This window comes from Silene latifolia, chromosome Y (assembly GCF_048544455.1).
Source record: "Silene latifolia isolate original U9 population chromosome Y, ASM4854445v1, whole genome shotgun sequence".
Taxonomy (NCBI): Eukaryota; Viridiplantae; Streptophyta; class Magnoliopsida; order Caryophyllales; family Caryophyllaceae; genus Silene; species Silene latifolia.
The window spans coordinates 202,170,420-202,181,661 of record NC_133538.1 but is presented as its reverse complement, the minus strand read 5'-3'; the positions used below and the strand labels follow the sequence as shown (position 1 = coordinate 202,181,661).

Sequence of the window (11,242 nt, the reverse complement as noted above, 5' to 3'; positions counted from 1 at the left end):
TCAAAATTTTATGTTGTATATTTTTTTTAAAAAAAATTACCTTACTAAAACTTTGAAATAAAATTTCAATTTTTGTTTTCTTTGCCTTTGTCTAGTTATTGGGATGTTATTACTTGTTATTAAAGATATCTAATAACAGGTTCAGCGCCTACTAACACATTAATTGAGTTTGTCTTTGAATTGGATTACTCGAATCTTGTTCGCGACGAGAATTCATGTCTTCCATTATATAAGGCGTATCTTTTCTTTAACCATTTCATAAATATTAATGAAAGATTTTTATTAAGTTAAATTCTTATAACCTTCTAGAATTTTGAGAAAGTGAAGTTTTAACTTTTTCATTTTCTATTTTCAAGTTTCGGAACGAAACTTATTTTAAGGAGGGTAGAATGTAATACCCGGAAAAAAATATATTATTTTATTAAATTATTAAGATGAAATATTTTTATATTGTCCGTTAATACGAAAATATAGTTAATATCGAAAGGACGGATGCATAAGATAACAAGACGTAACTATAATTTGGTACTAAAATCAACGTGGCCTACAACATGTAGTTGGAAACCTTTGAATGCGCCATGTAAAGGTTACGTGGAAGTCAATGAGGAAATATTATCCAATTAGATTTCTTCTAAGTTAAGTTTCCATTACTATAAATAGAAAGTTGCGCAACACTATTTTTGATAACATTTTACGGGTTTACATATCATCTTACTCGAATACAGATACCAATAAGAAAGCGATAAGTGGGTTATAAAATTTCATTTATACCACTAATTCTCTCTAAAAATAAGGTATGATTTCGGGACCCTTCGTCGATATAAGTAATTGTTTACATTTGAAATAAGATAGTAGAAATAACATGTTATATTAGTTTTATTGTTAATTTCATCTTATAACTGTTATATTGCCCACATGTTATATTATTTACCGTCTTATAAAGTTATAAGGGTACTGTCGTTATAATGTATCACTGGCCAATTGCCGCATTCGGGATACGATTATTGAATTGAGACGACATTATTTTGTCCTATGTACATGGAAGGAGGGGGAGGGGGAAGTATGATCCCATATGAACGATGAGATGAGGGGGAAGTATGACCCCACATGAATGATAATTATGTTATTCAGCAATGGCCGAGATGGGTCTCAGACCCGGATTTCTTATCCTATGTACATGGAGGTGGGCTTGGCCGGAGGAGTTTTGACTCCGTAATGTCTCTCCTTTTAATATTGGTAGACCGGTATAAAATTAAAATGAAATGTTGCATATCAAAATGACAGGTTATGCATGTCTATTTTATGATTCAATTGCACCCCTGGTGACCTATCACACAGCCTTCTGAAACATTAGTAAAATAGTAAAATAAAGGTAAGTAGGGTCGGTGGAGGTGACCGGATTCATACTCAGCCTGTGGTTGGCTGATTCCGTTACTTTCATTCTTTTTCAGGTACAAGGGTTGGGAAGGACAAGTGTGAGGAATTTCAGATAGGACTAATGACCTAATAGGATGAATATGTAATCGAGTTATTAGTTTTTAGCTTTAACAAGTGTATTTATCTTTATTTTTGTTTAAGCCTTGTATTTCCGGATGGGAAATACGGCGGTGACGCCCTTGTAATTCCGCTGCTGTTTTTTGTTAATAAAAAGAGCTATTTTGTGCTGCCTGTCTGCTTTTCGGGGGCGTTACATTAAAATCCGGGGCTTCTACAAGGAGTTGTTGGAGTAACACATTGAGGATGCGAGAGCTTTTCTTTTCTTCGGTAATTGAGCTTTAGGAGAGTACGTGCAACAAGACACACTTACGCAACGAGGACGTAGAAATTTATGGGAGAGAGATCTACTTTCAGCGAGAGTAGATAAACTGTGTCTTGGAGATTCATCCCCTTGGCTATGATTTTTCTTGCAAATGGTCATTCTCCATTTCTCGTGCACATGACGAGTAGAGGGGTACCTGCAAAGCATAGGTGTAAAAAGGGCGCATGGTGGTTTCTCAAACGAGTAAGTCTTACACTTCTTGGGGCGAGCTGAGAAAATGAAAGGCTGGTGGTCATTAGAAGCCATCTGAGCTGGAGAGCAAATAAAAGTAGCCTTTTCATTCACCAGAGAGACAGGGACGCTTGGATCATTAACAACACCCCTAGTGTTATCTTGGGGGGTAAGAGTATCAGGAGGGGAAAAATTGTCGCATATTGAAGACGCACTTGAAGTCGCGGACTCAGTAGAAGACGCGTTCCAACTTTCGTTAGGAAAAGCAAGTTTCACCTTGTTAATATCAGAGGGAGTCATGTCTTCGTTCATAGCCCTCATCATCTTAGGTTCCCACTTTTTATAACATCTCCTCCTCCTCTTCTTCTTCTTCTTCTTCTTCTTCTTCTTCTTCTTCTTAGATCGTTCTCGTATAGTGTCTCTCATAGTGTCTCTCTCCTTAGTAACCTCACCCTTAAGAATCCGAATTGTTAAAGTTGACAAATCCCCGTTTACGGTAAAAGCTCACCGTTTTACCATCCAGCAACTTTTTATAAGATTGTGCCGGGATCCTTAGACGGGAACTACCACTTCCTTTTTTGGAGAACTCAAAAACTGACTTATTAGCACAAGTATTTTGAGCTTCCGTCATCTCCATATCCAGACTCTCATTTTCCTTGAGATTCACATCACTTTTAGTTTCCATCACCTTCGTGATCACGCTTTCACTATCTTTTATACCCACGTCAGATGCCAAGATATGAGCAGACTTCTTATTGTTCCCGTCCATGTCATTATCAGTAGCAACCTCCAACACTCTTTTACCATTTTCCTTAATGAGAAGGTGACCTTTTACCACATCTAATTCCCTTAACACATTCTTATTACTAGGTTCAACAACTAAGGCCTCAACCAAATCGAATTCAGCTAACGAAAACCTTTTCAACTTCATATAAGCAACCGCCCTTTGAAACCGTGCCTTAATATTTCGAGGAAATGTGTCCAAGATCATGGAGCACATACCCGCTGCAGCTTTGTATTCCTCAAGTTTCAAGGCACACGCAGCCATATTAGAAATAAGGGAAATAGCAAGGTCAGATAATGATTGAATATCTTCACCTCCACTATTTCCCAAGCTTAAACTAAACAGTTTACAAGCTTCATCGTAGCACGCTGCGGCTATATCAAAGTCATTTTGCCTAAAAAAACAGTTTCCCCTATCTTTAAGCTCCGACCCCTTCATTTTCATAAAATAGCTTAACATCTTATCCCCATCATTCTCCATAAACCCATCGCTAACATGGGCACACGCAAAAGCTTCCAGAAATTTCTGATAATCTTCAATGGTCATAGTTCTACAAAAGCTTGAGACCCAAACTCGAGCACTCCAGCAAACCAAAAATCCACCCCGGGAAGGAGAGAAAAAACTTCAAGATGACGATCAAAAAGAACACTTAACTTCCAAAACAGCTTGAAAACTCAATAAAGCTTGCATACAAATGGAAGTATGCACACATACAACAAACCCAGCAAGAGCAACAAAACGGATGCTACGAAGACGATTAGAAACGAAAACCACCCCAAAAGACAGTAACTAAGACAGTAAATCGGAAATGGAAAACCAAGCAGAAACTGGAGAACCTTATTAAACTATACAAAAAACTAGTTAACAGTAAAACACAATAAAAGAGAAGACGATGTCATCGGTAGTGTTGCGTGAACCGTTAATCAGCGACGACAAAGCGGTCCAAGGAAATCGCACCACAAGATGGTAGACGCGACACACAATCGAAGAACGATCAACCTTGATTGCAAAGCCACGAACCGGATGACCATCAAAATCACGAACTACAAAGCCACCAGATGGTAGTGAGAATCAAGAAAGGAAAGGAAAGGGTTGTAGTAGCCTCGCCGGCGACCTAAAGAGGCGACCGGAGAAGTCGCCGGCGAGATCAATCGATTTTGATTTGGGGGATTTTTAATTTTGGGGGTTTTTTCCCTCTCTCTCCACGATTGTCGTTTGCCCTACCCTCCACGATTGTTGTGACCCAATAATCCACAGTAGAATTACATGTCGTAAATGACTAAATGTAGTACTATGCCTCATTTGATGACGGTTTTAGCACAGAGCAACAGAGGGGACTCCTAGCCCCTTATTCACATAGTGTATGTCAAAAGGTTCGATATTCAGCTAGTACATCGATCAGAATTTGACAGTCCGACTTTTGATAGCGCAAAAGCAAAAGTCGGGCACATTAAATCATCTCGGATAATGCATTTCCTAGCCTCCTACAGTAATGCACATTTGGAAGATGCAACACAACATGACATAAGATAACATAACATAGACAAGTAAATGTGGCTGTATAAAGATGATGTCACTATCCTTCCCCCATCACACCAGAAAATGGAAGAGAACGCAAGTGACTTTTCTCTTTTAAGGACCAGCAAGTCTCCCTTGTGAAGGACATATCCGTCATAAACTTGCGACTGGTCAAATACTACCTCTATGCACCTTGTTTTTTGTCTTATCTCCCCATGTGGATAGTATTTGATCCGCCACAAGCTTGCGACGGATATGTCCGTCACAAATGAGAATTTGTGTTTAAAGACATATCCATCTTAAGATTTAAACGGATCAAATTTCACCCCACTTGGATCTGATATTCCGATGGGACAATTTTTTTGATAGCCCCTAGGCATTATGCTTGTCTCATCTACCATCTTGGACTCATTTTAAGTTAAGACGGATATAGTACATCTTAAAGTCTTAAACTAGAATTTGTTTAACCGCAAATTAGTAGACCGTCTTGTATGCATTTTCCTGCACTTTCACATAAATTCATATTGAACAAATTTTATCGATGCTGATTCATTCATTCAGACTATACCCAAATTGAGACTTTAACATTCTGTTGATTTATGTTCATACAGAGCCTTGAATTTTGTTGATATAGGCATACTACGAGCTGAACTGTTATCCAACTTTGTCGACTGAGCCAGCATTTTCAGTTGACCAACATTTATACAAAATTTCATTCACGTATCTTTAGAAAGATAAAAAGATGCATGTCGTCACTATCAGTCGAGAGACTTATTTTCTCCGCTACTTGTGATTTATTAGCTAGACAGAATAACTCAGCAACGGAGAAAAACTAGCCAAAACTCCAATGTAAACGCATGCAGTGTAAGAGACTACACTGGTCTGGTAAAGATTAACCAAAAAACTACTTTGTTTTACGGAACTGCAATGTATCTTTCATCAAACGTGTTCATGCCAGGTATCACCGCAAGAGTAAGATAACGGAGCAACGCATTCCAGAAGGTATTATTCACTCATGGACTTCTTCAGTCTTCTTCGTGCCAGATTTCAGGTACCAACCCGCAGCACCCAGAACAGTTAGAGCACCAGCCACAACAGCGTAGTTCCGAAACTTGTCAGATGACACTTTGCTTGAGGATGCTTCTGCGCCACTTGCCTTAGCAGCGTCACTCACTGGGGGAACCCCTGATCCACTGCCTGGTGCCGCAGTTGCCTCTGGTTTCAGACCCTGAGAGCATTCCTATAGTTAGATACAGCGCAACTGACACGGAAAGAACCTTGATAATTTTTGCACCATTCCCTCTGTCCCCAATAAATAGTTTACACGTATTCGGTTTTGGTCCAAACCCAGCCAATCTACTACGTTTCTTATACAGGCCTTGTTTGGAATGGAGGTAGGAAGTAATTGTTAGAAGGGTAATAGAGAAGAAAATGTAGGTAAATGGCGGAGCAAAGGGTGGACTGAGAAAGAGTAATAGTTATCCCCATATAGGGGTAAAGCATACAACACGAGGGTGTCATAGTTCCCCCACCATCCCTTTTTCCATCGCTTACTTACCACAACTTTCTTTTTCTACTTTGAACTTTGTTACTCCTGGTAACAATTACGCACACATCCCAAGCAATCCCATATGCATGTTTTATTCGGTGGTGAATGATTGTGGGACAGAGGAATTGTGATATAATCCCTAAGATGGTCATGGTCATGGTCATGGCCATGTAAAAGACACCAAACGAAAAAGAAGTGCCAGTAGCAGAAAATTCGTGGAGAGAGCTAGGTAAAGGAAGATAGGAAAAAAAAAAAAAACCAGTAGTAAAAGTCAAAGAAACATGAAAAACTGTATGAGAACTATCCTTTCGCGATGTGTTTGCGGCCTTCACAACAGATGGATGCCAATGGGTGCAAACACTGAAATACTTAAGCAAGTGAAGCAACTACTCTCCAAGAATCAAGGAAATATTATACACAGCGGAAGGAGACGTTAATACCCCATCTTATTCGACTAGTTGTTTACATTTGCTTTTGGTGCGGTTTTTAAGGAGAGGTCATGTGCAAGTGAGTAAGGCCATATATAACGTTAAATCATGCCCAAAAAAAAAAAGCAATATGTACACAACTAGTTGAACATGCTGAAAAAGGAAAACGTAAATTTCTAATTGAAAAGGAGGGAGTATATCTTAAGCGCATGCACCCCTATCCCCCCGCCAAGGAGCAAATTAGGATCACAAACTCACGTTGAGAAGAAATATACTAAAAGAGTCGTTTTTCAACAGTCAACGAAGATTGAAGAGAGCACGCACTTGGTCTTCCATCTCACTATTTAAGGATTTCAAATAGTTGAAGGCTACAAGTGTCTCACCTGACGTGCAGCCTTTTCCAACTTCTCTTTCTCCATTTTCTGCATTTGCATATAAAATATTTATGTTAGAAAGAACACATATGTTTAAGTAAAAATAAATGTAGAAATTACAGAATTTTCGTAGAAAGAGATCCAGCTGCGATAAACAAACAAAACAACATACAAAGTAACATAGAAAAAGCGAGTTAATTAGCTCTGGACACCATTCAAATAAAACATGGTTTGAAAATCATATACCTTATACATCACCTAGCATTCTGCTCCAAGTGTAAGCAGAAAACCCACATGATACACGCCAGGGTTACCTAATTCGCTCGCCCCCCTCCGAATTGCGAATTAATTCGAACGAATTAATTCGCAATTCGTTTTCATCTTAATTCGTCCCAATTCGCTAAAAAAAATCAGGAAAAATTGAAGTATAGACAAGATACCGATTATTTTGAAGTTTGAACTTTGAAGCCAAGCACAATGATTTGATTCACTATTGTAGATTTGTAGATTTAGCTTTAATTTGATTTTGATTTCTGACAGGAAGAAGATTTTTTTTACCTTTGTTGATATAAAAGGATAATCCTTTTGCGAATTGGATTCGACGAATTACCGAATTTTAAAATAATGTAATTCGCTAAATTGAGCGAATCGCGAATTAGAATTAAGAAAGAGAATTGAACGAATTGCGAAAGCCGGTAACCCTGATACACGCGCACACATCCAACAGATACAAAAGAGCTAAGCTGAGACTTGACCAATAACTATGGAAAGTGTATTAGTCAGCTACTCAGCTTACAAGCAATAAGGAGACTACTATACATAGTTAAATATACCAATTCATACTACGGTGACGTATGGATGTTTAATGTATGGCTGTTTACAAAAGATTCATTTAAGTAGGCAACCGCAGCAAGAAGAGTGAAATTTTTCCTCATACATATGTGAAATAAGATTAACACAAAGTAACATGCCATAAACTTCCTAGTTGAGGACTAATGGTGGAAGGAAAAAACAAAACAAAAAAAGGTAAGAGTTTGGTAAATATGAAGGCATAGCATTACCTTAATGTAGACATTTTCTGCAGCCTTTTCCTCCTCGCTCAGAATCTTGCCACTGCTAGAAAACCTACGAGCAATGCTTTTCAGAGCAACTCTTCCAGCCATGATGAATGGTGACAGCAAACGTTAATCACTTTAAAAAGCCTGGTTTAACCTGTCAACCAGAAAGTATAAAAATAAGATATCACATCAGTCTGACTATTTCTTCACAATTCCATAGCATAATCTACAAAATCCTTGACACAGAGAAAACAATTGTCAATTAGCTAATAACAGGCAACTATAACAACAGAACTGGATGTAGGGCATAAAATGACCCTGGTTAATGTAGATGTTTAAGTTATCGCTACTGATAAATCGATTAACAATGCAGGTGGTCCTAGACTGAGAAAGACACTTACAATTAATTTCTTCCTAAAACTGCGTATAATTACCTTCCATTTAGATATCTTGATTAAGATTGAACTTAGGTATGAACCCTCGTCATAAAGAGAAATTCAGAACTTTCGAGGAACATTAAACCCACACTTGACTAGTTGACTCTACAATCTATTTCCACAATGAGATATCCAAATGACCCAAAACCATAATACTGCACCCTACAGTTGCACTTTTTCTTAAAACTAACTACAAGACTAAGTGTTTACCACTTACCAGCATAATTAGACTTGAACATATGCAAGTTATGGCGTCGTAAATCCCACAAAATTTCCAACAAGTGTTCAAGCAACTCAATTCAGTATGAGTTGCCTTTGGAAGGTACTCTACAGTCTACACTCTACAAAATATCTTATCACAATGTTACCATCATTTTCGATCAAATTTTCTTTCAAAAGCACGCCCATCCCCCAAATTTAGGAGGATGAAGAGTGTAAACCATAAAACGCCCAAAACTATCAACCTCCTTTCACCACAAAACGCAAAACAAAACAAAAAAAAGAAAAAAACAATTCAAAAACAGAATCACCATGAATCTTCAACTCCATTATCAACAAACATAACCCATACTGATACGATTCTTGGTCAGTGTAAGGATCAGGAATCAAACACGGGTGAGCAAGTTCATGTGGCATCATTGGCATATTGTTTAATGAAGGCTCAATATCAAGCTAGATGGTGACGGGTTTGTTAGAGCTGAGTCCGAATTATAGGAAGTAATTTAGTTGAATAAAAACTGATCATTGATCAGATTTAGTTGTTAGGTTAAATGAAGATTAAGTTTACATTTTATTAATTGGTTTATTATTTAAGTTAGGAGTCTCATTAGTTAAGGAGACCATTAGTTATTTAAGGATTGCTTTGTATTCTGTGTTAGGGATTGAACACTTCGATTTGAGATTGCACTTCAAATCTCCGTTTAGCAATCGAACAAGGTAGTTCGTTTGTTAGGCACCATTAGTTCGCATTCAAGGTCGAATAACGAACTAAATATCCTGTTTTATTTCGTTAATTACTGTTACTTTGTCACGCTTATTACGTGACAAGTTTTCAGTTCGTTAAAGTTAGTTAATCGCTTCCGCATTTGTATCACACACTCTACTAAACAAGTTGAACTCCATTATCAACAAACACAGCCATACTAAACAAGTTAAACGTAGACGTTATGTTGGTGACCAGGTGCTATACACCAGCAGTCCAGCATAAGAATGCCGGAATCATACAGCATTGAAATAAACATCACAAAAACCTTAGCAGCCAAGGTTCATGAAACCTCAAGACAATGTGCCGCATTGCGTCTATACCGAGGCAGCTTGGGAGCCAGAAAAAATTTCCATAACCGCTCAACAAAACTCCAAAGAGGAGGAGCTTTAGCAAGTAGCAACCATAAAATCATCGATAAATATGAAATCAAAGAGCTAAATCAAATCAAACAAAAGCCAATCGAAACTAACCGATCATTACTAAAACCTCAACATCGTTTTGCAACCAAACCGCAAAAACGTCGACACACTTTTTAAAAACAGAATCAACATTAATCTTCAATTCTTTCGCATAAACGCTATTATCAACGAACATCAAGTTAAATATAAACTTCTTACAGAAATCAATAAAAACACTATAATCGTCATTATAGCGATAACGGAGCTATAAACTATCACAACAATGCTAAAATTTTCAAGAGATTATCGTAACCACTCGTTCAAATCATACTTCGCGCTTAACAAAAATTCCAGAATAACATAAAATCATGGATAAACATAAAATCAACGAATAACATACACAAGCGAAAACAAACAGAACTATCGCGATTAATCGATCATTAGTAAACAATACTACTATTACTCAGCTGCAAAAATACTCGTGCGATTAATAATTATACGATATTCCGAGCATTAAAACAAAGATTAAATTAAAGTGGCGAGAAGATTAAGGAAATTAGGGTTTTACCGAGAGATAATGCGGAGAAAAATGGAAGAAGAAGAGAGAGAAAGTGAGGTGACTGTTAAGAGGGAGATTATAACTGAATGACTTGATTATTATTAATGAGATCGGTTACATATAGGAGACCGTCTAGAGGATACTCCAAGCATATTCCTAAATAATATTCTATAGGATATTATTATGATACCCATAATAATATCTTTCCTAATATATCATATATTCTCTAATACACCCCCTCAGTCGAAACGGTAGATAACGGACGCTTTGACTGGACGAAATATAGTTGATGAAACCGTTGTAGATGAGCCAAGTTGATTTGTAGACGCGGTACCGGATTGTGATTACCTTGCGTGTGTCAGGATCATGCCATAGGAAATGCCACTTACAATAATACGAATAAAACTAAATGTGCACGAGAGTCGAAACTACTCGTGAGACACAAACCAAATGGACGTTAAGGTGTAAGAGGGCCGTAGCAGCTCGTGAAACACCGACTAAATAAAAAAACAAAATAAATGGTGCACAAGGGCCGGAGCGAACTCGTGAAACACCGGACTGTGAGGGCTAAAGCAAGCTCAACAGTATAATTAAATTAAAAGAATAACAATAATAGTAAACCAAGAACACAACACGTCCATACTCTTCGATGCGGCGGCAGTACGGCCGAATGTCATGCCACCCGGCTTTTTGGCAGGGGTGGTTGATGGGCGAACCCAAGGCGGACAAGGAGAAGGCGATGACGGGACGTAGCGGAGGTTTAGCATGGTGGCTCGGTTGCCGAAGCAACAAGGCACAGAAGGTTGTTTGAGCAACCAGAGGCAACGACAAGTATGACATATGGCGGCCCGGCGTGGACGGAATCAGCGGCGGCGGCATCTGCGGAGGGACTTCAACGTGAAGAACGGAGGAGGCGGAGATATTATTTATTTCTAATATGAGAATCTAGGGTTACGGTGGTGGTTGGTCTGGGGTAGTGAAAGGGCTGTGAATAGGTGGTTGGCTGAGGGCGGCGATTGTGGTGGGGTTTGGGTCGGTAGCGGAAGCAGCTGGTGGCGTTGGTGATGGTTGCGTAGTTGGATTTGGGTGGTCAGAGGAGTGTCAATTGAGATGGAGGCATGGTCGGGGTTTGGGTTTTGGGGAAAGGGGAAGACGAGAAGCA

At 38.5% G+C, this 11,242-nt stretch overlaps 1 protein-coding gene across 1 annotated transcript; it reads right to left on the bottom strand.

The window, feature by feature from the left end:
* Nucleotides 1-4,857: 4,857 nt before the first annotated feature.
* LOC141634501 (uncharacterized protein At2g27730, mitochondrial-like) lies at nt 4,858-10,173 on the bottom strand. The gene is made up of 4 exons (XM_074446650.1): nt 10,090-10,173; nt 7,705-7,855; nt 6,653-6,691; nt 4,858-5,520 (listed from the first exon to the last, which is right to left on the bottom strand). The coding sequence occupies exons 2-4, from the start codon at nt 7,804-7,806 to the stop codon at nt 5,302-5,304; spliced, it is 360 nt and encodes a 119-aa protein (XP_074302751.1). The 5' UTR covers nt 7,807-7,855; nt 10,090-10,173; the 3' UTR covers nt 4,858-5,301.
* Between the last annotated feature and the right edge of the window lie 1,069 nt (nt 10,174-11,242).

Bases quoted from the DNA above. Each gene is read 5' to 3' on its own strand.
- LOC141634501 (XM_074446650.1), bottom strand. From the start codon at position 7,806: ATGGCTGGAAGAGTTGCTCTGAAAAGCATTGCTCGTAGGTTTTCTAGC. The intron at 6,692-7,704 runs GTAATGCTATGC...ATGCAAATGCAG, and splicing joins CAGAAAATGTCTACATTAAG to AAAATGGAGAAAGAGAAGTT. The intron at 5,521-6,652 runs GTGAGACACTTG...GAATGCTCTCAG, and splicing joins TGGAAAAGGCTGCACGTCAG to GGTCTGAAACCAGAGGCAAC.